This window comes from Tursiops truncatus, chromosome 10, assembly GCF_011762595.2.
Source record: "Tursiops truncatus isolate mTurTru1 chromosome 10, mTurTru1.mat.Y, whole genome shotgun sequence".
NCBI classification, from domain to species: domain Eukaryota; kingdom Metazoa; phylum Chordata; class Mammalia; order Artiodactyla; family Delphinidae; genus Tursiops; species Tursiops truncatus.
In genome coordinates, this window is record NC_047043.1 from 29,280,563 (window position 1) to 29,307,606 (window position 27,044).

Consider the following 27,044-nt stretch of genomic DNA (forward strand, 5'->3'; position numbering starts at 1 on the left):
TTTATTTATTTATTTTTAGTATAGTTGATTTACAATGTTGTGTTAGTGTCTGGTGTACAGCAAAGTGATTCATGTATATATTTATGTATATATATCTATTCTTTTTCAGATTCTTTTCCATTATAGGTTATTACAAGATGTTGAGTATAGTTCCCTCTAGGTCCTTGTTATATTTTATATATAGCAGTGTGTACTTGTTAATCCTGAACTCCCAATTTAGCCCTCCTCCTCCTTTTTTAATTGACACATAACCTTGTATTAGTTTCAGGTAGACAACATAATCATTCAATATTTGTATTCATTGCAAAATGTTCACCACAATAAGTCTAGTTAACATCCATCACCACACACAGTTACAAAGTTTTTTCTTGTGATGAGAACTTTTTTTTTTTTTTTTGCGGTACGCGGGCCTCTCACTGTTGTGGCCTCTCCCGTTGCGGAGCACAGGCTCCGGACGCGCAGGCTCAGCAGCCATGGCTCACGGGTGCAGTCTCTCTGCGGCATGTGGGATCTTCCCGGACCGGGGCACGAGCCCGTGTCCCCTGCATCGGCAGGCAGACTGTCAACCACTGCGCCACCAGGGAAGCCCGTGATGAGAACTTTTAAGATCTACTCTTTTAGCAACTTTCAAATATGCAATACGGTATATTATTAACTATAGTCGCCATGTTGTACATTACATTCCCAGGTCTTATTTATTTTATAACTGGAAGTTTATAGCTTTTGACCCCCTTCACCCATTTTGCTTGCTCCCCACCCCCTGCCTTAGGCAACCACCAGTCTGTTCTCTGTTATCTGTGAGCTCTGTTTTTTGTTTGTTTTTAGATTCCACATATAAGTGAGATCACACAGTATTTGTCTTTCTCTGACTCATTTCACTTGGCATAATGCCCTCTGGGTCCATCCATGTTGTTGCATATGACAAGATTTCCTCCTTTTATGGCTGAATAATATTCCAGTGTGTGTGTGTATACACATATACATCACATTTTCTTTATCCATTCATCCATTGATGGACACCTAGGTTATGTCCATGTCTTGGCTATTGTAAATCACGCTGCAGTATACGTGGGAGTGCAGATATCTTCTTAAGTTAGTGTTTTTGTTTCTTTGGATAAATACCCAGAAGTAGAATTGCTGGATCGTGCCTGTCTCTTTTTATTATGACTGATGGGCCCCTGTGCTGTGTTTGCAAAGATGTCCTCTTTTCTAGCTATGGAAGACACTGGGATATCCTAACATACTCCTGCTAAAATATTTGCCCTAGTAAGATACTTCTAACTTCCTAAATAAAGTCCTAAAGCCCCTTCCTTGGACACCCATGATGTGCTGGCCCCAGTGCTATGTGTTTAGAGTCCCATGCTTGCACTGAGTTGTCTCTCTAGCTGTTGACCTTTATTAGTTGTAAGTGCAGTGGCCATATTTTCCAAACTGAAAAATCGCATGTCTAACAAATTGCCTTCATTGAAAATAATCAAATTATAAGAAATCAGTACTGTCCCAGAAAATCCAGGACATATGTCTCCAAATGAAAAGCACCTGGCTTTTTGGTCCCCAGTCCAAATCCACACCTGGCTGCCACTGTGGGGGGGGGGGCGGGAAGGGAAGGCAAGTGCATCACATTTCCTGCCACCTCCTGGCCCCAGATCCTTGACCAGACAAATGAGTCTCCATTAGCCATGAGCTTCTCTGAGCAGTCTTGGTTCTGTTTCCAAATAAGGATCAAGGTTTCCTCCCTTCCTGAGGCTTGTGTCAGCGGCTTCACTTCCTGGGACCTGGAAGCAGGTAGCAGGCGCCCTGGGTTTATTCTGAGAAAATTGATAGTCACAGCCACGTATCCTGAAGAAGAGACCCTCAGGGTATCTAGAAACCTCGGTGAGCTCATCTCATCATTGGGCTGGTCATTCTCTCTGGATGGACATGTGACTGAAGGCCTACATCGTGGTTATCAACATAATATCAATTACTCTCATCCTGCCTCTCTCGCCCCCAGCATCTCCCGAAGCCTTCAGGAAAGGCAGCTTGAGCAAACCAGCCACAGCTGGATTCCTTACTCCTTCCTTGTCTCCCTCCTCCATTCAGGCCCGAATCTTCAAATCACTCCTGTCTTCTCTTCTAAGAGGTGGCCCCCGAAGTGGGCCATGCTCCGGGTGGATGCTAGTAGAAAAAGAATCTGCCTGTAGCACTGGCGATCTTCTTTCCCTGCCACGTTCTCCAAGGCTCGTGTCCGCATGAGCTCACCCCTGTCCGCAGCCTGCCTGGCTCCATCAGACCAACACACAGACTCCTCCTGCGTCCAGCTCTGCTCATGCTTGCCCCTGCATCAAAGTGCCTCTTCCCTAGCACATGCCCCTCACTCCCTTTTTTTTTTAAATTAATTTATTTATTTTACATTTATTTTTGGCTGTGTTGGGTCTTCGTTTCTGTGCGAGGGCTTTCTCCAGTTGCGGAGAGCAGGGGCCACTCTTCATCGCGGTGCGCGGGCCTCTCACTGTCAGGGCCTCTCCCGTTGCGGAGCACAGGCTCCAGACGCGCAGGCTCAGTAGTTGTGGCTCACGGGCCTAGCCGCTCCGCGGCATGTGGGATCTTCTCGGACCGGGGCACGAACCCGTGTCTCCTGCATTGGCAGGCGGATTCTTAATCACTGCGCCACCAGGGAAGCCCCCTCACTCCCTTTTAATAAGATCTGTAAGAGCCCTTAAGTACATATATTAAACAAGACAATCCCCATTGGATGTATAGAAAATTGAGGATCACAAGACTTCAGCTCAATATTAAGAAGTTTACAATTAAATCTGCAGAATGGGCCACCAACTAAAGAAGAGAGGGTCCCGTCAACGGAAGGGTACAAAAAGAGACTGGACCTTCAGAGGTTGGACTTTTTCCTAACCTAAGTGGTCGACTATTATAAGACACTTATTTTAAGTACCACTAAGAAACAAAATGTGCCTTCAAGTAAACAAAAATGCTTTCACTTAAACTCTAAGATTTTCGTGGTAAGACGCAGTCTGATTTCGAAGATGTCAAATGTGAAAAAATGTGCCTCTTAGTCTCGATGAAATATGGAAGGCAATTCCCATGGCCCTTTTTTTCGTGGGCCTCTCACTTTTGTGGCCTCTCCCATTGCGGAGCACAGGCTCCGGACGTGCAAGCTCAGCGGCCATGGCTCACGGGCCCAGCTGCTCCGCGGCATGTGGGATCTTCTCAGACCGGGGCACGAACCCGTGTCCCCTGCATCGGCAGGCGGACTCTCAACCACTGCGCCACCAGGGAAGCTCTCCCATAGCCCTTTTTAAATCTAACATTCTGTTACTTCCTAGAGGCTAAGCATGAAATGTCAAACCCTCCCTTCTGCTTGACCTTGAGCTACCCTGTTGGAAGGAAAGCGAATTGAGGTCAATACTGCTTCCAGATCCCTCTGGGATGGCTGTCCTAACCCCATATCCCTTTGTCTCTCCTGCCTGGAAACAAGTAGTGCTTATCTCTTAGCTCAGGGTTTGGCAAACTTTTAGACTTTTCAGGCTCTGCAGGATGTCGCCACTGCTCAACTCTGCTGCTGGAAGAATAAAGTGGCCACGGACAATACGTAAACCAATGGGCATGGCTGTGCTCCACTACAGCTTCTCTTATGACACTGAAATTTGAATTTAACAACATTTTCAGGGATCACAAAGTATTATTCTCTTCTGACTTTTTTTCCAACCATCCAAAACTGTAAAAAACATTCGTAGCTTCAGGGCAGTGCAAAACTAGGCAGTAGGCTGGATTTGGCCCTTGGACTGTAATTTGCTGAGCTCTGTCTTAGACAGTCCAGGGCTACAATAGCAAGTTCTCTTAATTTCTAGGCCTCTCATCCTCCTCATGTCTAGTATAGAGACTATAATAGTGTCCTTTTTTGCATTGTCATGTTAGTTAAACGAATGCATGCATTAAAGCACTTCAGACAGTAGGCACCAACAGGTGATGGCTGTTACTGCTTCTGCTGTTCATTTCATGAATCCTCCCCCAGATCCCATGGTACCCACCCTTTGGACTGGGCAGTCCAGCTTTCCTGGTAATGTAGAAGTATGTGCTGCCCTCTTCTGGCAGGTGGAGGAATCAGCGCGAGGGACAGCTCCTCATGTTTTAGTGTAAGGAAGCCTATGGACTTTTAAGCATCTTCCGCGTTCAGGGGCTCGGTTATCCTGAGCTTTAGTTGGGAATTCCAGAAGACGCCAGGTCTCCTTCGGGGGCTTGAAGCCATCTTGCTTTATCTGTCCCCTGCACCCAGGGTGGGGCATGTGTCCCAGCCTGATGGATCCTCCAGAGGTCGCTGGCTGCCTGGTGATAAGCTGTCCTCCATCAACTACTTCTTCCTCCCTTGCCTCTCCCCACTCCATCACCTCCAGTCTTTGCTTTTATGAACTTCCTTGACCTAAAGTAGGAAAGTATTTGAAAGGAGTCAGAGCGGCCTGGGAGGGCCGTTAGCCCAGAACTAACAAGCCCCTTACTATCAAAGCCCCCTGTGCTTTTTCCTGCAGCCTCGTGAAAGCCAGCTTCTGTGGGGGCAGGGGTGGAGCGTTTCTCCAGATTCCCCAGGATGTGGCAAGCCGCGTTCAGAAGCCAGTGTGCCTTTATTATTCCAAGCCAACCGTTTCCATCCCAGGCCCTTCCTTCCTTCACCTCTTCCTCCCTTCTGCCCTCAGCCCCAGGTCACGGTGGGCCCAGGCTGGAGGCCAGGCCTTCCCAAGGGGATGGGCACGACCCTCCCTTATTCAACCTCGTGCTCAGAGATGAAAGCTAAGGCAATATGTCAAAAGGAGAAGGAACGTGCGTTGTAATCGCGCTGCTCAGAGACAGAGGTCCTGAGGTGGCGTGGGCTTCCAGATCTATGCTATAAGAAACCCCAACGTTTTCTTTTGGAGGAAGATAGCTGTGTCCAACTCGGGACAACGGGTTCCCTGGAAGGAGGCCCGAGCCCAGGCTGTTATCACGAGGGCGTCTCCGGGGTGGTCCCTGGACTACCACAGTGCAGAGGGTAACGCGGGGGACTGTCTTCCCACTTCCTCACAAAACAGCCACTGCTGTCTCATTTCAAAAACGCCTCTGGTCATAAAGGAGCCCTTCAGGCTGCCTTCCTTGGCCACTCTTGCGTGCCCGGGGCCAACTTGGGGTATTTCGTTTGTTTGTTTGTTGGGTTACCGTTTTGCTTTGATTAACAGTCTTACGAGGAAAAACCACCTAGGCTCGGTGGGACCCACCTCCGAGGTGTGGAGTGCCCTGCAGAGATGCTCGGCTGTCTTCACACCCGTGGAGGGTCCTTGAGGCTAAGAGCCGGAGGGAGGGGAAGGGTCGAACAATTCCTTTTGGCACCTACAGCGGCTGCCCAGAGCATCCCTCCAGAGGGTCTTGGATTTGGCGTATGATCAAGGCCGTCGCTGTGGCCATGTGTAATTTCACAGATGTTGCTCCTGAAATGAAGTCTTCAGGAAGGCGGTTGGTGGCATTGGGCTGTTGAAGGCGGCAGGCCTGGGGAGGGAGGAGGGGGAAAGGGGGATGGCAAGCAGGGTCCTGCGTGGGTGGGCGCATTCATTAGTGGAGAGAGCCGCCGTTAGCTGTGTGGGCTCCCGGCAGCAGAGCTGAGACCACCAACACCATTCCATGTGCTGGAATTTCCCGCCGTCTGACCAGAACGAGCTCGCCTGGTCTGGCCTGGCCTCGGATCAAGGCCTGGGGAATAAGGAACATTAAATGACTAATTCGAACACGAGTTCAGTGCTCTTGCACCTCGGGCTACCGTTACTTTATCCTGTGCAACGGAGACAGACTCTTACACAGTCTGCACGTGGGAACTCAGTCTCTACCTTTCTCTGTCTCTCCCCCTCCATGCAGACATACACACACACAAACAGCTAGTGTGTGTTCTGATATTTCTATGTGCCAGCTACGGCCATTACATGCCTCCTCAAATAAACAGGGTCATCGATCAATTAATCTGAAAAAAAAAAAAGTGCTTGCGTGTAAAGTTGTATTAGTGCCAAGACACGATGGGGTAGCTTTGCCGTTAAGCCCCATGGTGTTCAGACCACAGAAGCATGGGGTGCGTGTGGGTGCAGGTGTCTACATGTCATTGTGCGCGTACCGGTCTGGAGGGCTGTAGTTGGTTTATACGGTGACTGCACTCATAGTCTGTCATCTGTGATTAGAACGTAGCTTTGAGGGAAAAGTCCCCCTCTTCTCTGTTGACTCTCAGTGGAGAATGGCTCTGGGGAAATGAGCACGTAGAATGGGTTCCCCATCTGTGGTGGAGCTGGGGCTGAAAATGACAAGATGTGAAATCCAGGTAGTGGGTTGACCCTTCTAACCAAAACTTCACATTCACCCGAATTAGGAATCCTCCTTGTCAAATCTGTCGTGATCTTATCCAGGCAGGATGGGCAACATTCTCTCCATTTCACATGAGAAAAGCTGAAGCGTGGATAAACTGTTCAGAAGACACGATGGAGCCAGCGATGGACGTAGGGCAAACCAGGCATTTCTCAGCTTTTAAAACTCTTTTGCTACAAACCAGTAATACTAAAACATAAGAATTGAAACCAGGGGTTAAATCCAGTCTGGTATTTATCAGCAACTTAGAGAGGATTATTTATTCATTTATTTAAAATACTTTATTTTCTTCCTTCTTTTTTTTATTATTTATTTTCTTTATCTTCTTGGCTGCGTCGGGTCTTAGTTGCGGCACGCAGGATCTTTGTTGAGGCATGAGGGATCTTTCGTTGTGGCGTGCAGGCTTGTCTCTAGTTGTAGTACGCGAGCTCCAGAGCGTCTGGGCTCTGTAGTTGTGTCGCGTGGGTTCCAGAGAGCGTGGGCTCTGTAGTTTTGCAGCACGCGTGCTCTCTCGTTGAGGCGCCCGAGCTCAGTAGTTGTGGCACGCGAGCTTAGTTGCCCCGCGGCATGTGGGATCTTAGTTCCCTACCAGGGATGGAACCCGCCTCCCCTGCAGTGGAAGGCAGATTCTTTACCACTGGCTGGACCACCAGGGAAGTCCCGAGGATAATTTATTGAAAACCAAAGTTGCTACACAGAATATTGACTTTAAAACCTCTAGCTTTCTTTAAAACCCTGCTCTAGACCTGTCTTTCTGGAAGGCATCCCAACCTGCCTCCAGCCTATTGGTGAGTTCAGCCTGAGAAGCCTCATGCACTAAAGAGACACAGACGTTCAGGACTTAAGGCTCAAGTGGCGCTTCACTTTGCCTTGTGATCCAGACCATTATCCAACTTGGACGTCCATTTGAATCCCCCAGGGGCCTTGTGACAATGCAGAGATTGATGCAGTGGGTCTAGGGTGGGGCCTGAGGGCTCCCAGGTGCTCCTGATGCTGCTGGTCCAGGAGGGAGCTTTGGGAAGTAGGGTCTAGGCAGCAGTCTCCATGGAGACAAGCTGCCTGTGTCTCATTCATCATCCTCATCCCCAGAGCCCAGCTCATCATCTAGCCCAGAACAGGTGCTCAATAAACATTCGCTAAATGAATGAACGAACCATATCCCAAACACCTCGAGATGCCCCAACCCTCTCTGCTCATTTACTGAGAGAGGATGGAAGGGCTGACCCTGCTTCACCCGTGTCAGGAGCATTTCCTCCAGGATGCTTCCTGTTCCAGCCCGTCCCGCACTCACCTTTAAGCCTGTCCCACTGTACAGCCCCTTCCATTCTCTTGGTTACCCCTGACACTTCCCAGTCTCCTTTTAAATTTTATGATTCTCTAGGGCTAGAACTGTCTCTCAGCTGAGAATATGTCATACTTATATAACCCCTGTTCTATTAAATCCAGTATCATGATAGGAAAAAAAAAAAGAAAAACCTCATTTAAAACCAATCAATAGGGCTTCCCTGGTGGCGCAGTGGTTGAGAGTCCCCCTGCCGATGCAGGGGACACGGGTTCGTGCCCTGGTCCAGGAAGATCCCACATGCCGAGAGCGGCTGGGCCCGTGAGCCATGGCCGCTGAGCCTGCGCGTCCGGAGCCTGTGCTCCGCAACGGGAGAGGCCACAACAGTGAGAGGCCCGCGTACCGCAAAAAACAAGCAAACAAAAAAACCCATCAATAAAAGTGTAAAAATCTGAACAGTTCCCTCACGAAAACTGTCAGTGTGGGTGGTGGTGTTGGCTTAAATGGTATTTTTCTTCTCACCCTATTTTTATAACTACATTCAAGGAACGTTATATTCGGCGTTAAAGGTGAAACATCACCAAGATCGGGAAGAGTAAGCGCCCAAGACTAAATTCTAGTGTTCTTCCAGCCAGAAGCCAGGGGTCAAATTATTTCTCTAGGAACTCCTAGTTGAAGAAGCATTTAATGATCTGGATCATAGTAAGAAATGCGTTTCTCTGTGCGCATGTCCAGAACGCCTTCCATTCCTGAATATTCCAGGGAAGAGGGTCCCACCCAATGATTTCTCAGCACCGCCCTGCCCAGCCCTAACTCTGATGGTCACATGCCCGCTGGCATTTGCATTGACAGCTACCCATGTTTTGTTTCCATGGTGGCGATCTCAGAGCAAGCTTCCTCAACGCTCTGCCCAGGTCCGGCCCTGGCCTCCGTACTGCTTGCGTCGCTTGTCAGGGGCTGCGAATTGGTGATGGCCTTTGCGTCTTGTTTGGCTCTGATGACCCTGCAAGAGGGCATGCCAGGCCAAGCAAATGGAATCCCTGCATCCATCCCCCAGAAACCAAGGGCTCTCAGCACACAAGAAGGGAGCCATCCTAGGTCCTCTAAGGACAGGAAGCCAGTTGCATACACATACGGGGACATGGAGTTACAATTTAGGGCCTCTCATCTTCCCTCAAACCCCGCTGAACAGCTCAGTCTTCCAACAAATACGTATTCAGTACCAGACACTGCCCAAGGTGCTAGCATAATAATGTAATAATGAAGTATTGGCAATATCTCTGTGTACTGGCAATGGTTGTGTTTGGCTGCATAGAATACAAACCTGATCACAGAACCTAAAGCAAATATTTATTTCATTTTACTTAGCAAAAACCTATGTAGCATTTTATCAGTACTATGTGCCATGCCCTGCTCTAAGCACTCTTTATAAATGTTTACTTCTTTTTTAAAATTTATTATTATTTTTTATACAGCAGGTTCTTGTTAGTCATCAATTTTATACGCATCAGCGTATACCTGTCAATCCCAATCGCCCAATTCAGCACACCACCATCCCCAGCCCCCTGCGGTTTTCCCCCCTTGGTGTCCATACGTTTGTTCTCTACATCTGTGTCTCAACTTCTGCCCTGCAAACCGGTTCATCTGTACCATTTTTCTAGGCTGCACATACATGCGTTAATATACGATATTTATTTTTCTCTTTCTGACTTACTTCACTCTGTATGACAGTCTTTAGATCCACCCACGTCTCAACAAATGACTCAATTTCGTTCCTTTTTATGGCTGAGTAATATTCCATTGTATATATGTACCACATCTTCTGTATCCATTCGTCTGTCGATGGGCATTTAGGTTGCTTCCATGACCTGGCTATTGTAAATAGTGCTGCAATGAACATTGGGGTGCATGTGTCTTTTTGAATTATGGTTTTCTCTGGGTATATGCCCAGTAGTGGGATTGCTGGATCATATGGTAATTCTATTTTTAGTTTTTCATAGAACTTCCATACTTTTCTCTATAGTGGCTATATCAATTTACATTCCCACCAACAGAGCAAGAGGGTTCCCTTTTCTCCACACCCTCTCCAGCATTTGTTGTTTGCAGATTTTCTGATGATGCCCATTCTAACTGGTGTGAGGGTGATACCTCATTGTAGTTTTGACTTGCATTTCTCTAATAATTAGTGATGTTGAGCAGCTTTTCATGTGCTTCTTGGCTATCTGTATGTCTTCTTTGGAGAAATGTCTGTTTAGGTCTTCTGCCCATTTTTGGATTGGGTTGTTTGTTTCTTTAATATTGAGCTGCATGAGCTGTTTACATATTTTGGAGATTAATCCTTCGTCTGTTGATTCATTTGCAAATATTTTCTCCCATTCTGAGGGCTGTCTTGTTTATGGTTTCCTTTGCTGTGCAAAAGCTTTGAAGTTTCATTAGGTCCCATTTGTTTATTTTTGTTTTTATTTCCAGTACTCTAGGAGGTGGATCAAAAAGATCTTGCTGTGATTTATGTCAAAGAGTGTTCTTCCTACGTTTTCCTCTAAGAGTTTTATAATGTCCAGTCTTACATTTAGGTCTAGAATCCATTCTGAGCTTATTTTTGTGTATGGTGTTAGGGAGTGTTCTCATTTCATTCTTTTACATGTAGCTGTCCAGTTTTCCCAGCACCACTTACTGAAGAGACTGTCTTTTTTCCATTGTATATCTTTGACTCCTTTGTCATAGATTAGTTGACCATAGGTGCATGGGTTTATCTCTGGGCTTTCTATCTTGTTCCATTGATCTATGTTTCTGTTTTTGTGCCAGTACCATACTGTCTTGATTACTGTAGCTTTGTAGTATACTTTGAAGTCAGGGAGTCTCATTCCTCCAGCTCCGTTTTTTTTTCCCTCAAGACTGCTTTGGCTATTCGGGGTCTTTTGTGTCTCCATACAAATTTTAAGATTATTTGTTCTAGTTCTGTAAAAAATGCCATTGGTAATTTGACAGGGATTGCATTGAATCTGTAGATTGCTTTGGGTAGTATAGTCATTTTCACAATATTGATTCTGCCAATCCAAGAACATGGTATATCTCTCCATCTGTTGGTATCCTTAATTTCTTTCATCTGTGTCTTATAGTTTTCTGCATACAGGTCTTTTGTCTCCCTAGGTAGGTTTATTCCTAGGTATTTTATTCTTTATCTTTATAAACGTTTACTTCTTAATAGGAGTTTGCTTTTCTCACATCACAAGAAGTCCAGAGAAGAGAGAATTCCAGGCAGTTGTAGTTCTTCAAGAAGTCATGCATCCAGCTCCTTAGAGCACCTGATTCTCCATCTTGAGTGTGTGACTCCCATTCTCATGTCACAAGATAGTTGCTCCACTTCCAGACATTACAGCTGAGTTCAGGCACTGCCAGCTATGTCTTGTTTTTTCTTTCCCAGAAGCATATCCATCAATTTCCACTTAACATTTCATTGGCAAGAACTTGATCATTTGGCCTCCTCTAGTCTGGGAGTCTGGGAAAATAAGTATTTGTGACCCAGCATGTTGCTACTCTGAAAAAATCTGGGTTCTCTTGGTAACAAAGAAGGTAAGAGTGAATTCTTGCATATAATTCACTTTCAATTTAGTATGATTTTTTAAAAAAACTGCGGTGAAAATATCTCAGCTAGCCATGCCAAAAAAAGGCATACTATTTCAAATTCTCCCTTGGGGTTGACCAATTCTGAATCATTACCCCACCTAGGTTTTAGGCAACAGAAATATAAAATTGCACACTTAATCTGCAATACTCTTACTTCAAACTTTAGAAAATACAAGACTCACGTAGCAAAAGCTGTTTAGTAAAAGTTATAATACACAGTGGAGGGTTTCCACCCCCCCCAGACTGTAATCCATGGGGGGGCAAGAGCAGGCACCCAGAGATCTGCTCTGAGCAAGGGAGGGGGCGGGTGTTATTGTGGCCTATCTGGAAAATCCTGCAAAAGTGTCAGTCACCCCCAACCCCCGCTCATCTTAGCCTCTAAGTTTGCCTCATTGCATGACTGTTAGGAAGAAGGCCCACTCTGGTGGGACTGTGGTCACGGCAGCAGAGTCAGAGTGAAAGGACCAGCTGAACACAAGAAAAAAAGACTCTGCCTAATTCATCCGGGGTGACTTTCTCGAGGCAGACGACCAGTCAAGCACGATATTTATCAAACATTCCTTTTCCTTGCAACTCTGAGAATTTATTAGCTGTTTTGTAGCTTTGATCCTTATACACCAGCATCATCACACACTACACATAACGACCACTTACTGCCTGCCAAGCGCTGTCCCAAGCCCTCTGCAGGCATTATTCACGGCCACCCTATAAGGTGTGCTGTGCTATGATGTCTATTTTGCACATGAGGAAACTGAGACACCAGAGGTTAAGGTAGTACGTGGCAGAGCTGGGATCCCAACCCAAGCAGCTGGTCCCATGGTCTGTGCACTTGATCTGGGCACAGTATATACATTTAATACACTTCATTATTGAAAATGCATGTGGTACGGAGTTTTTGAACAAGAGTAGTAGGTAGGTCATTTCGGAAATTGGGATCAAATCAACTCATAAAACAACACATACTGATTGAACAACTACCATGTGTGTTTCGCTATATATACCCAGCCATCCCAGTTTCACCTCTAGAGTCCTAACTCAGCAATCTGTGGGGGACTAGGAGTCCCAAACCTGGCCCATAGAGGGCGCTCCATAGATACCCGTTTAACAAATGAAAGAATGGACCAACGGGAAAGGAATTTATAATCACAAAACGACTAGAACCAGTAATCATTTAAATACAGAGCTGTGACAGCAGGGTGGCCGTTTTTAAAGCTGTTAATAGCTCTTACATAAAAGATGTGGCCATTTGAGGATGAAGCAAGACAGAATGTGGTTAAATCATTTCAGCCTGTTTGGAGGGGTTGAGAGTTGAGAATGAAAGTCTCTAGGTCTAAACGCTGGAACAGATGACTGAGAAAGTTAGAACCTCCCTTGACCAGCTCCTTCCAAATGTTTGAACATCAACACTCCAGCTAATCTATGGCCTGGTACTTAAAAATAACCTGTTGGAAAGTCACTGTAAAAAAACTCCCAGTTTTCAGCCTGATTCAGTCCGCTGCATAAACTACAACCAGCATTAATAGCTTTAGTCAGCATTTATGTCGCTCTTCCTATTAGCACAATGGGTTTTACAACCATTTATGAGTTTCTGGAAAGCCTAATAGAAAACACACATACGTGTTCGCTGTGGAAGTTGCAGAAGTTTTTTTTTTTTTAATCTCCTTTAGCCAGTAGGGGGCGCCACCTCCCCGTCACAAAAGTCGGGGCCAGGCTCCCTAATGCGGACCACATTCCCTCCCGGCGGCTCCAGCTAGTTTTTACCCTCCCTGGTGAGTTTCTGCATTTTCCTCTTCAGCTGGCTGCATTCAGTGTCTCTCTGTCTCTCTTTCTCCTCCTGTTCATAAATAAACATTTGGGGCGTTTACATGGTACAGACTGTGTCCACAAAAGGAAACCTACATGTGAAGAGCTAAGTGATAATCTTTCTCTTCAAATTTACTGTGGCTTTTAGGAGATTTAGCAAATTATCTGAATCTGGAATTGTCTATGTGATCCATACCTCCCCTCATACTTTAAAATCATACCTTACGAAAGGCATGTTGGATTGTCCTAACTTCTTTACCACGCTGGTGTTTTAAACACAGCCAGATAATTGCCAAAGACTTATCTTTCTTAAAGAAAAATATTTGTTATCGTTGTTTGTTGTTGTTGGGAATAATACTTCTGAACAAAGGGCAAATATGAAGTTGATTTGTGGAGCTGTATAAATAAGATGATTATTCACGATGATGCCCTACAGGGTTTGAGGAGGGAACTATGCAGAGGATCTGTCTCTTCCTCAAGGAAGATCCTCTGGAATTCTTTGGAAATCTGTCAGAGAGTGCCCCATTCACTCGGTGATTCGCTCCACGAAAGGGGGGTAAGGAGGCATCCAACGATGTCCTAGATCCCAATCCACTATAGTTATAAGAGTTGAATCCTGCCTTGGGAGTAGAGAATTATCTACTGGCCTCTTATTGGAAGAACCACAAGAATTTGCCATTTAAAGTCCGTCTCATTCAAGGCCAAAATCCCTCCTAGAATGGAGGAATAATACTCATGGCAGCATGAGCTGTAAACTCTTCTCAAGACCAGGGGACGCCACACAAGGGAACACTAGGGGATCTGCTGAAATTGTCGTTGCTCTTTGCTTTCTCATACACCACTGTTTTTCTGCCTTTCCTGTTTTCACCAGTGCCTAGAAATGGGGGCCTGGGAACTGCTTCCCACATACGAGCCCGTCACAGACAGAGCCCATTTGATAGCATCCTCCCCTCTGTGAGGCCAAGTCCACCATTCCTGGTCTGATGCCAAAGTGGACGTGAATTCTCCAAACCATCAAACCAAGAATATTTGACGCACCCAAAGAGCCCAGAGAGAAAAACGCTCAACCCAAAGAAATGATTCCAGGAGGCTTGGGGTCCTGAGCATGTTGGGGAATGCGGGAGTGGGCTTCACCCTCTGAGCTCCCTCGATTCTCCTTGGGCCTATGAAGTTCTGGGGTGATGGGAGAAGCCTCACTTCAGACAGCCAGCTTCTGCCTTGAGTTTATCTCTTGCTCTCATCTTTTCCCCACTCTGTCCTTGCTCCATCCTCAAACTTACATTCTACAGCCATAATAATGATCATAGTTAGTATAATAACAATGATGTTTCATTAAGTCCCACCAGACTCTGTAGAACAAGTGGCAGGATTCAAACCCAGGTGTCCTGAACACCGGAGCTCTGGACCACCTTGCCTGGTATCATGCCTGTCATCACAGGCCCTCTCGGGCAGCCTGGTCCAGGGCTGTCTGACACCCCCGACCCAGGCTCTCTCCATCCCTTCCCTGATGATACCAGTGATATGCCAACATAGCCAGAGGACCCAGGCACAGCAGAGAAGGGCCCACCAAACCGGAAGGAAAGCCGTTCCCATCTCCTACAACCCTGCTGCCATTTCTGCCTCACTGTGGTCTAAGGACCCGGCAGAGACACGGCTTTAAGAGTTAAGGGGCCGAGGGGATCAGTCACCCCTTACCTGCTTTGTGTTCTAGAAGGGTCACTGTGAATCAGAGTGGATGTGGCCCCCAGTTTCTACCTGCTTTATAATTTTCCCTCTATGTGGTCATTCATACTCATGTAACCCAGATATAACTGGGCCACCTTCCTCTCTTTAAGGACTCTTGCAAACAGAGAAAAGCTACATGACTCTAATTCCAAAACCTGGAAGAGGAATTCAGATCTTTACAGAAGATGTTTAGTGAGAGGAAATTACAGTGCCCGTCACAAAGCTGAAAGTCCTACATATGCCCTTAGAACATCTTTTTCTCTCCTCAAAATTGTATTCTTTATGACAGCATCTACGTTTCTGCTCACCTGGCCCACCGCTTCTCTTCCCCCACCTCCCATAACTCTCCTGGGCCTTTCTGCTGCCCCCGCCCCCTCCTGTCTCCTGGATCTTTGGCCCTGGGCATCTCACAGAAGAACAATTTGACCTCCCTTGGTTTCTAAAGAAAGCCTTCTTTCTCCAAAAGGTGAGGAAGAAGTGATAGTAAATTCTATTTGATTTTTTGTTGTTGTTTTTCCCGTCACATTTTCATTCATGCTTAAAGCTATTGAATATCAACAAGGTGAGGCCATCTTTGTATTTTCCCTCCAAGAATATGTGATGGCCAGAAACATCTCTGTTGTGGTCTCCCTCAAACCACAGCAGCATTTTTTTTTTTGCATCCTTTATATTGATATGGTCTCAAATGAGAAGATGAAAATAAAAACTTCAGTCAGCCAGGTATTTCTCAATATCTAGATATTTCTTCCTTCATAGGCAAAACCCAAATGTATTTCTTTCTTCACCCAGGTGTTTTGCTGTCACTGAGGCAATGGGACAGCACTGGTCCCGAGTACAGGCAGAGTTGCTATTTGTTACTGAGGAATGATGTAAAGGGCCCTGGTAGGCTCTCTCTTCAGAGATTACTCCTTCTAGAGCCAATCATGGTTACCGAGAGCACCAAGGATTATAGCTAAAATCAACCCGTTAATAGCAGAGTACAAATACGTTATCAAATAGCTGGAAGCTAGGACTTCCCTGGTGGCGCAGTGGTTGAGAGTCCGCCTGCTGATGCAGGGGACGTAGGTTCGTGCCCTGGTCCGGGAAGATCCCACATGCCGCGGAGCGGCTGGGCCCGTGAGCCATGGCCGCTGAGCCTGCGCGTCCGGAGCCTGTGCTCCGCAACGGGAGAGGCCACGACAGTGAGAGGCCCGCGTACCTCAAAAAAAAAAAAAAATGCTGGAAGCTAGGACATGAGGAATGGTATCCTGACAGCCACACTCTTGTCAGAGGATAAGGGTACGTGAGAAAGGTCTGCAGTATGGAAGGAAGACGGCAGGCTGGGTGGACCCCCAAGGAGCAGTGGGCCAGCGCATAGCATCCAGACATGGCCTTGCAGAGTAGAAGAAGTTTAAGTTTTAGAATCCAGCAGCCCTGGTTTTAAATCCTCGTTTTGCTTTTAATTCATATGATAGGATTACTATTTTGAAAATATTTTCCTGAGTACATAACTCTAATCTGTCCTAGGCCTCCATCAACTCCATGAGAGATGAGGGTTTCTATAGAAGGAATTCTAAGAAAGAAAAAAGAATTTAATAGTTAGCTTCTGATATTCAAAATAGCATTTTCAACAAGACAGTAGCCTTGCACGCCAAGCTATTGTCTTAAAATGTCCTAGATGCCTTTTTCTCTCTCCATTTTATCACGTTGGGAGCCAGGCCTGGAGGACTCAGCTCACAGGGAGGATAGCTGCTCTGTGGTTGATGGAATCTTGGACGTAGGAAACGGAAACAGGGGTTTTGGGGATGAAGGAGGACAGCGAGGCCGGGAGAAAGGGAACCAGAGACGTGTCTGGGGAGCCCCATGGGGTGCTTTGCTCGGGTATTCTTCCCAATCAAAGTTTCGGGCAGGGGCAAGGAGTATCCCACCTCTGACCACCACCCAAGGGTCAACATCCCCACGGTTACTCTGGAAGGATGTGGAGGGTCAGCGTCACTGAGAAGAGACAGAGCCCCTGTGGTAGCCTCCCCAAGCCGCCCACCCGACAGACCTCAGGCTTCCCATCTCCCCAGTGCCAGGAGGTCCCAGGGTCCTCCTCACATGCCTACTCCCCATTTACTCACAGGGAAGCGCACGGGAGAGCAGGCTCTCTGAGTAACTGAGCACTTTTATGCAAAAGAGGCTGAGAATTCCCTAGAGGGAGTATTGAGATTATTACATCAACTAGATTCTAATCCAGAATGGACTAAGTTAAAGTTGTCGTTTTCCCACGACCCACGCGTTGGGAGCTTGTCAGGAAGAGCAAAGTGGTTAAAAACAAAACAAGGGGGCTTCCCTGGTGGCACAGTGGTTGAGAGTTCACCTGCCGATGCAGGGGACACGGGTTCGTGCCCCGGTCCGGGAAGATCCCACATGCCGCGGAGCGGCTGGGCCCGTGAGCCATGGCTGCTGAGCCTGTGCGTCCGGAGCCTGTGCTCCGCAACGGGAGAGGCCACAACAGTGAAAGTCCCTCGTACCGCAAAAAAAAAAAAAAAAAAACAAGGTACGTTTTTCATGGTACATCCCAGGAGTCGTTTGGACAGCCTGCTGGCACAGGCCTGTGTGCCTTGGATGGGACTAAGACACAATGTCTTTATCTGTTCAATGGGGATGAATAATAACTCTCATCTCAATAACTTCGTTGTGTATTTAAATGATCAGTGGCGTAAGCACCCCTGGTCCACTTCAGAACATCAGTGAGTGTATTTCGTGCCGGTGCTGGGGAATAGGTTTCGAGCAGGGAAAGGAACACAGCAGGGTCCAGGGTGCCCGCTCTGGGGTAGGCTCCCAGTGACCACCATCTCCTTCTCCACGGGAGAGGTGAACAGACCCCCATCCAGGCTGCAGACCATGATCAGAGGCGGACCCCTGGTTCTTACGTGTCTGCAAGTTCACGTGCCAGAAAAAAATAACACACGAGAAAGTGAAAACATAGCAACCTGGGCCCACAGGGCTGCTCCTGTCCTTTCAAAGGCCACCTGTGACATCGCTCAGCTCCAAGCGAATGTTGAGCCCCCGGGGTCTGCGTGGCTCTTTGCTGCTTGATATCCCCGCTGCACAAAGCGTGCCAGCAGACCCGGGCTGGGCCCTGCTTGCAAGAGCTCGTTGGAGGCTGAGTCTTGGCTCCCCGGTCCCCATTCAGCCTCCATGCCCGGGTAAGAGTATATTATTTTCTTAGCTCAAATTGCCGTTTCCAAGTCATTATTTCTCTACGAAGAGAAAACAATATTGGGTCTTATGTAATATCAACCTCAGTGAATCTGGAAGTGATCATGGAATGGGTGGATTTTTTTTTTTCCTCCTTAAAAAAGAGAAAAATAAATTGGAGATTGTTTGCATATGGCTGAGAATATTTACGAACTCTTGCCCTTGTTTCCTCATCACATATTTCATTTCACCCAGTGTGTTTGTGTGTGGTACGGAATAAATCTTTACGGGAAGGGTGGGGTGGCGAGGGGAAGAAAGCAGTTCAAGGACTAGTGGTCCCGGGTCTCGGGGTCCCCTGGCCTCAGGCTTGCTTGCTGCTCTCTGAGGTTCCCCCCCCTCCCCGCCCGACGCCGTCCTGCTACTCAGAGGAAGTCTTTTGGAGGGAGGGTTTCAAATGCCAACACAGAAGGAATTAACATCTTCCTGTCGCTCTGGTTTCTTTCACATCCCCTTCACTCTCACCAGAGCAGAAAGTTTAACAGCAACGGTTTCATGACCTGGGTACCATTAGCCAAAAGAGATCATTAAATTCTGTGGATGCCAGATTGAGCGGGGGTCAGAAGAAGGAATGAGTTGGCAGGTAGGGGGGAAAGAAGCAGCAGAGAATGTGTTGGCGCTGGTCTTTGTCATTCAACAACACAGCAGTGTGTTAGCACACAGGAACTTCTATCTCCCTCTGGCCCTGCCTCTCAGCACGGCTTGTCACCGAGAAGGATCCCGAGGGAGGGTAAGGGACAGGGCTGTGGCTGGACATTCAGTCAGTAAGAGAAGCCAAGCTGCAGGCCATTGAATTTCCTCCTCTAGGGACTGGGCTTCAGAATCGGAGCTTAGAATCTCTCGTGCTGTGCCGTACCTCGGATTTTTTGAGGAATATACTGACCAAGAGTGTGGGGTGAGGGACAGAGCAGGGGTGACTGCCACGTTTGGTAACACAATGGCAGTAAGTGTCATTAACTGATGTCCTAATAGGAGCCAGGCACTGCGTGACGCACTTTCCCCGCATTGGCTGAGTTAATCCTCCCGATGGCCTTATGAGAGTTAAGGAGTTTTAATCCTGCAGTTGAGATGAGAAAAGCCATGCTCAGAGAGGTTGAGGAACTTGCCCACCGTCACACTTCGTAAATGCCAGGATCAGGGTCATTTCCAGGATTTGTGGAGTCGGAAGCCAATACAATAAATAGGGAATTTGAAAAGTCAAGTTCAAGGCCTTGGAGGGTAAGCCTCAGCAGCATCACAGTAAATTCACCCTGGGAGGGGTCAAAACTTAAACACAGGGTTAGCTCTGTCACATGGGCCCTTCCCTGCTGCCTCGTCTCCTCTTTTCTCTACCGTGATTGTCGCCAACTCTGGCCTTCACGTTCCTGATCAAAAATGCACAAACACGAGTGATGCAACTGACACTCGGAAGATGTCCTCAGAACATCCTGACTTGGTATGTTACGTGGCGTGTCGTCGTTGTAACATAAGGCAATGACCCTGCCCATTGCCAAACTTTACCCTTCCACCTTAAGAGACGGCTGGAGAGAGAGTTGAAATTTCTCCAGAACTATCCTCCCAAAGAGCTTCGGTTGCTGTTCTAGGCCTCTCTTACCAAGTTTCACGTTTCCAAGACTGGGCACTCGGGCAGGGACCTGCTCAGGTGTCTGGGGGCATTTGGAGTTAGAACCTGCAATGTCTCGTATCCCATCAATGTCTCTTTCCCTCTGGTGATATCAGCTCATCACATTTCAGCAGGCATTCTATCCGATTTTTCCTTTCTCCATTAGAATCAAGATTTTGTCATCATCTCCATAACTGAAAGGGGTAGCGGGATTTGTGGAAGCAAAGAGACCCAGTATAAATCACAGCTGCTTCAGTGGGGGTGAGCTGGGGTGCTAAGAAGTATTGTTGGCGCCCTCTGCTGGTGCGCTTGCATAGGCTTGCCGTCCCATCCCAGTCTAGACAATTACTAAGGGGAATACAAGCATTTTTCCCAGCCCCGCTCACTCTGTTCTCCCAAACTGGAAACACAAAGCAGATGATGAAGTCCAAGTTCAAATGCCAGGGAGAAGGAAGTGTTGAGAAACCACATCCAACCTCCAGCCTGTTTTCACATGTTCCAGTAAGCGTTCAGTTGATGTATCTTGGGCTGGTGTCGTTTCATTGTCTCAGACAAAGTCTTTCTATGAAAAGACAAACACGGGTTATGCGAGGAGGAGCTAACAGAAGGCACATTTGGGGAAAATCTGAGCGAGAGTACAGTCCTCTGGGCTCTTCCTCCAGAGGCAGCTCCCTCCTTTTAGCTGCTGAAATTAACATCCAGCCTGATTCCCACTGTCTCGGTGTCAATCTCTAAACTAGAGTCTGGAAAAAACAGTCATTGGAGGGTGGGCTGATGACAGGTGCATTGGCCAATGACCTGGCTAGCCATCTCCTCCAGCGCTCCGGTGGACAGGTTCTAGGTTAGGGTTCTCTGACTGGAGTGGTCGGTGAGATTTCGGGTGGAATGACTCTGAGTGATAGTGATTTTCTATAGCTGCTCTTTTGAGTATTTTGTTCTGTTCTTATACGTAAGTGAATTATTTGCTAGATAATCACTGGGGCAAGACAGGAAAAATCTTCTGCCACATTGTCTTCCCTCGGATTTTCACCCTTTGAGCTGTATCCGTGACAGGTTTCCATGCAGGTGGGGTTGCACATTTCTGGTGGAACCTGCTGCCCGGTGCGTTGGCCATTCCATTTTGGACCGCTCTGATTTTTAGAACAACCCCTCTAGATTAAACTCAAGGATGCCTCCTTGATACCCGCTGGTTCCCTGGGGGCAGCCCCGGACATGGGTGCTCACTGTCGTATGTCATGTCTTCCTGGAAGCCTTCACACCTCTCCTCCTGAGGTTGGGTTAGCCATAGCTAAGGCTGCCCCCAAATCTGGTGCCTATCTCTGTCCTAGGACCTCTCTGCAGTTGTTGTTTACTTATTTAATAGTTCTTTCTTTCTACAAAATTATTATGCGGGTTGACTGCGGAATATCAGCAAGATTTAGATGAGCAAAAGAAGAAAGTGAAAACTGACAATTATTATTGCATCTGTTGGAGAGGAACTGTACAAGCTTTGACAGATATCTGATGGTTGTATTTCTGTATTTATATGATCTTTTCCCAAAAAAAAGGATTAGCAAATGTTTATTGCTTGGTTAAGGTTTGCTTTTTCAGGCTGTTTAATACTATTCTATGGCATCGTGTACCTGGCGGCCAGGTACTCTGTAGTATGGGGGGAGCCAGTATCATGAGGCGGACAGGATTCTGGATAAGCTCCTTTGCTCTGAAGACCCTGTGGCCGTCTCCAGCGGCAGGAAGGTTGACTAAAGACACTTCTTTTGCTGTTCCACGCCAGCCCTTGAGCGAGGCCTGACCAAGGCACTGAAGAAACTGGATGACTACCTGAGCACCCCTCTGCCGGAGGAGATCGACTCCAGCACTTGCGGGGACGATGACAAGGGCTCCCGGCGCAAGTTCCTGGATGGAGACGAGCTGACCCTGGCCGACTGCAACCTGCTGCCCAAGCTCCATGTGGTCAAGGTAAAAACGCTTAATCTATCTGCAGATGCTCCCCAGGTCCAGCTCCATCAAAGGCCTCCTCACCTGTGGAGGTGAGGCCAGGGCAGTGCCGCCCGCTGATGGAGAGTCAGAGCTCGGAAGTCACGCGAACCGGAACCCCAAGTCAGCCTCCGCAGCATGCTGGCTGTATAGCCTCTCTGAGCTCCAGGTTACACCTGTAACATAGGCATGTACTGTTTAACTAGGGCTGTTGGGAGACTAACTGTGGCCTGAACGTTCCTGCCATATTGTAAGGGCTCGGTAGATAATAGTTGCTATTATTGTCCTGTTATATATAGTCCTGTCACTCCACAGGCCTCTTCCTTACCTCTTCCTCATAGGTTTTCACTGGCCACACCTCCACCCCGACATCTCTATTAAGCGTGCCCTCATATGCATGTTTTCTTTGTGGGCAGATGCACCTTCTGATTCCCTGTAGCCACTCTCTGGGGCAGGCAGCCACCTTCCTCATCTACCAGTTGAAGAGCTGGATTTTCTTGCTACTGCTGCACTTACTGATCACGGTTAACCTGCAGTGTAATCCTTTCCTATACCAGCCTTAGGATCTGAGAATTGGAAAGAAGGGGGAAATTCTGAGGTCACCCTAATCTCCCACCCCAAAGTGGACCCCTTCCTGTGTGTCTGTGACAGGCTTCTGTGCAGCTGTGACTGCACGTTTCTGATGATGAAGAGCCCTCTGCCTACCGAGCCAGCCCTACTATTTTGGACGGTTCCAGTTATTAAACCATCCTTCTTTATATGGAGCCCAAACGTGCCTCCCTGCTCCCTTGGTTCTCTGGAGCAACACGAAACAGGGCTGCTCTCTTCATCTCATTTGAAGACAGCAGTTGTGTCTCCCACATTTCTCTACACTAATACTTCTTCTCACATCCTTTTTTTTCATTTTTATTTTTTTAACCATTTTATTTGTTTGTTTTAAAATCATCTTTCTTGGAGTATAGTTGATTTACAATGTTGTGTTAGTTCTGGGTGTTCAGCAAAGTGATCCAGTTATATATATATATTCTTTTTCAGGTTCTTTTCCATTATAGGTTATTACGAGATATTGAGTATAGTTCCCTGTGCTATACTGTTGTTGTCTATCTATGTTGTATATAGTAGTGTGTATATGTTAATCCCAAACTCCTAATTTATCTTCGCGCCTCGCCCCCCAACTATCCCCATTGGTAACCATAGTTTGTTTTCTATCACATCCTTTTCTGACTCTCACCAGACCAGAGAAAATTACAGTGTGATCGTAGAGCTAGACTGCTGTCTACGTTTACATGTGTTAATATCTTATTGTCTCAGACAAAAAGCTCTGTGAGGACAGGTCTTCTCCAAGCATGATGGTGGGTACATGGTGGCCCTTTAATAAATACTCATTGATTGACCATTTGATCACCGAGCTTGTGATCCCCAGTTTCTTTCCACCTGTCACTAAGGAGAACCAGATTCAATCATTTATCAGCTGGATATCTGCCTACTGGTTTTCAGCTGATGTCCTGAGCTGGAAATCAGAGACCTCCAATCAGAACACACGCCAGCTTGAGTTGAAATGTTAGCTGTGCACACACCGGTGCTCCTGCGGGACACGTCAGGGCTGGAGGCTGGGACAGAATCATGCTTGCCAGGGCTGATGGGCAGAGCAAATTCAGTCTATTAATAAGAAGACACTTTGGGTTTGGGCCAAGCCAATGGTCACTGGTAGGTCCAGCCAAGCTATGTCTTTGAAGTTATTAATTACTGCACGCCCTCCCCACCTCCAAAACATCTTTTATTCTCATTTCCTGAGGAACAAGTGGCACCATTAGGCGTGATATGATTCTATCAGTCACACTGTCAGAGTGAGGTAATGGAAAGAACCCTGTTCTAGAAGTCCGGAGACCCAAGTTCTGGTCCCGTGGGTGCAGCAGGAGTTGGGCCAGGCCTTTTACTCTTTGGGGGAATCGTTTCTCTCATGCTCAAAAGAAGAGATGTGTATTACATTCCTCCTCGCCTCTTCCCCTCACTTCCGTCCCTCCTCCTGTCACTCACACGTGGGTTGACCACCCACTCCAGAATCACGTGTCTGATCAGGTGAACAAATGGATCTTCCAGGCCTCAAGCTTCATCCTCTGGTTTCTCCAGTTCCTTCCAGCCCTGGATGACTAAGTTACACTCCTATCCTGGGATGAAGTTCAGTGTGTCATTTACTTGGAGGAGCTGGGGATCAGAGGGAGGATGGCCCGCGAGGGGACAAAGACTGGGCCTCACCTCCCGTCTTCTTGGATTTCTGCTGACCCAGCTTATCAGATCCCAGAGCCCTGGCAAACCTCTGAAGTGTGGAAAGCGTGAAGGGGCAGCCAAGTCAGACCTCCATCTTGGCTTCAGACGCCAAGACTTAATCTGGGCTGGGGGAGCTAACTGTTTTCATATGAAAGCAAATTCAGAACATGAGCATGGACGTTCCTGCGGACGTCAGAGCTTCTGCCGTGCGCGTCCTCTCCCTCTCTCTCTCATTGGCTCTCCTTCGGTATGTCTGCATCCTTGGAGGGTGAGTTGCTCTGGCCCCGCTGCTCACGGACAGCCTGGTTTGAACTTTCGTTGCCTGGCTGCCTTCTATTCTCATCTCCCCACACAAGCCAACGTGTGAGGAAAGAACCAGCTCTGGCCAAGGTCATGGTCCCTCCGGGCAGGGAGGGACACACGGGACTCCTGTGGCTGCCCCTGGGACCCTCGGCCCCTGGACCCTCACGTGGCACAGGGACCTGTTCAGCTGCTGAAGCAAACAGGAAGGGAGCTATATATATAAATACAAATATATACTCATAAGGTGCATCTCTGCCGTTTTCAAGCTCATATTATATATATGCTTTAAAAACTTGAAAACGCATTCCAGCACGTAGAGACTCGAGGCTGCCCCACGGATCAGTTTATAATTTTGAAAAATATTTTTTTTTGAAAAATATTTTTTTTTGAAAAATATTTTTTGATCGATGCCTTGACCTTATTGTGGGCCTTCTTCTTTCTGTTTTTTTCCATTTTTTAAATTGAAGTATAGTTCATGTACAATGTAAGTTACAGGTGTACAACATAGTGATTCATGGTTTTTAAAGGTTATACTCCACTTACAGTTAACTATAAAATACTGGCTGTATTCCCCGTATTGTACATCTTTGTAGCTTATTTTATACGTAGTATTTTGTGCCTCTTGATCTCCTAGCCTCTATTTTGCTCCTTCCCTCTGGTAACCACTAGTCTGTTCTCTGTATCTATGAATCTGTTTCTGTTAGATTCACTAGTTTGTTCTCTTTTTTAGATTCCACATATAAATGACAACACGCATGGTTTCTGTCTCTCTGTATGACTTCTTCCATTTAGCATAATGCCCTCCAAGGCCATCCAGGTTGCTGCAAATAACATTATTTCATTCTTTTTTAAGGCTGAGTAATATTCCATTGTATATAGACCACATCTTCTTTATCCATTCATCTGTTGATGGGCACTTGGGTTGCTTCCATGTCTTGGCTATTGTAAATAGTGCTGCTATGAACACTGGGGTGCATGTATCTTTTTGAAATACTGTTCTCGTTATTTTAGGGTATAAACAGGAGTGGAATTACCAGATCATACGGTGGTTCTAGTTCTAGATTTTTTGCGAAAACGTCATACTGTTTTCCACAGGGGCTGCATCGCTTTGCATCGTGTGGGCCCTTTTCATTCACTCTGGCAATTTCCAGCTGCGTCCCTTGGTGGAACCTCCACCCCTGCATGGATTTTCTCATTACCCAAGACAGCCTTTCCTGTAGGTTCGCGAGCAAGCCCAAGGAGCCACCGCCTTGCAGTGAGCAGAGGGTTCTGTCGAAGGACCCTGATTCCATCCCCTGTGTTATCGGCCACACCTATGCTAGACACACATTGCCAGGTGGCTTCTGTAGTGACCACCCCAAACCAGTTCTTTTAACCGAGATAATTTCATATGAAGAAGTACTAAGAACTAGGAAGCCAAAATGTGCCTTGAGGTTCCTCCTTCAGGGCAGCAGGGCAGAGGGAAGAGGTTGGGATGATCCAAACTTGAACTATACAATAGCCAAGACATGGAAACAACCTAAAATGTCCATTGACAGATGAATGGATAAAGAAGATGTAATATATATATATGTGTGTATACATATATGTACATATGTATATGCAATGGAATACTACTCAGCCATAAAAAAGAATGAAACAATGCCATTTGCAGCAATATAGATGGACCTAGAGATTATCATACTAAGTGAAGCAAGTCAGAAAGAGAAAGACGAATACCATATGATATCCCTTATATGTGGAATCTAAAATATGACCCAAATGAACTTATCTACGAAACAGAGTCACAGACAGAGAGAATAGACGTGTGGTTGCCAAGGGCAGGGGTGGGGGAGGGACGGACTGGGAGTTTGGGATGAGCAAATGCAAACTAGTGTACATAGACTGGATAAGCAACAAGGTCCTACTGTACAGCACAGGGAACTCTATTCAGTATCCTGGGATAAACCATAATGGAAAATAATATGAAAAAGAATGTGTAATATATATGTATAACTGAGTCACTTTGCTGTACAGCAGAAATGAACACGACATTGTAAATCAACTACACTTCAACAAAATAAATTAAAGAACAAAAAACCCCTAGAACTCCATGAGGGATCCCACAGAGCTATACCTTGGACCTCCGAGGTGGGGTGCTGCTTAGCTGGGGCTGAGGACTGGGTTCAGAGAGGCCTGTGGGGCTGGGACCCAAGCTCCGTGGTGGGCTCACTGTTGTGTGCCGGCCTCTCTGAGCTGGTGTGAGGACACGGGTCCTGTGAGCGTTTGCAGAATGGCAAACTGGATTCAGCTGCTGCTACTGGAGAAAAGGAGACTCTCATAGGAATAGGAAACCCACAGGAAGGGGCCAGTCCCTGCTCCCTCCTCCAGTCGCGCAGCCTCTCTCTAGCACCCCCTGTCGTCATAGCCTTAGGGGAGTTGCCGGCAAAGCAGAGGTAAGGTTTGCAGTCCCAGTCCCAGCATCACCAAGAAGCCGGTACAGCTACACCGGTAGGTCTGGAGATAAAGCAACAGTAGCTGAATAATTGGCACAGGAGGGATTCTGAGTAGAGCTATTCCTTTATCATTTACATAAGGCTGAGTGGCAAAGTGGAAAGAATTGGATTAGACAGCAGAGACTGTAATAAATATTAGTGATTAATAGAAAATTATAGATAACAGATACTGGTTGAATTATTTTCCTGTGTAATATTGTATAAACCACTAAATCTCTTGTGACTCCAGTTTGCTCATTGCAAAGGATCTGCAGGCTTTAAAGTTAAGTGTTCATATACGTTTGACACTAGATGCACTCTGTCTGATGTTCGGATAACAAGATGGTAAAGATTAAATACAACTTTTTATTGAATCCCTCCCTGCTTGTTTAACCTC

General features: G+C 46.8%; 1 protein-coding gene across 7 annotated transcripts in view; it reads left to right on the plus strand.

Moving 5' to 3' along the window:
• Positions 1 to 27,044, plus strand: part of CLIC5 (chloride intracellular channel 5) — a 249,516-nt gene that overhangs the window by 158,384 nt on the left and 64,088 nt on the right. For all 7 annotated transcript variants that reach the window (XM_073810656.1, XM_073810657.1, XM_073810658.1 and 4 more), the window contains one exon: positions 21,400 to 21,584. In XM_073810656.1, coding sequence (XP_073666757.1) covers positions 21,400 to 21,584 — 185 coding nt within the window. The remainder of the gene's footprint in view (positions 1 to 21,399; positions 21,585 to 27,044) is intronic.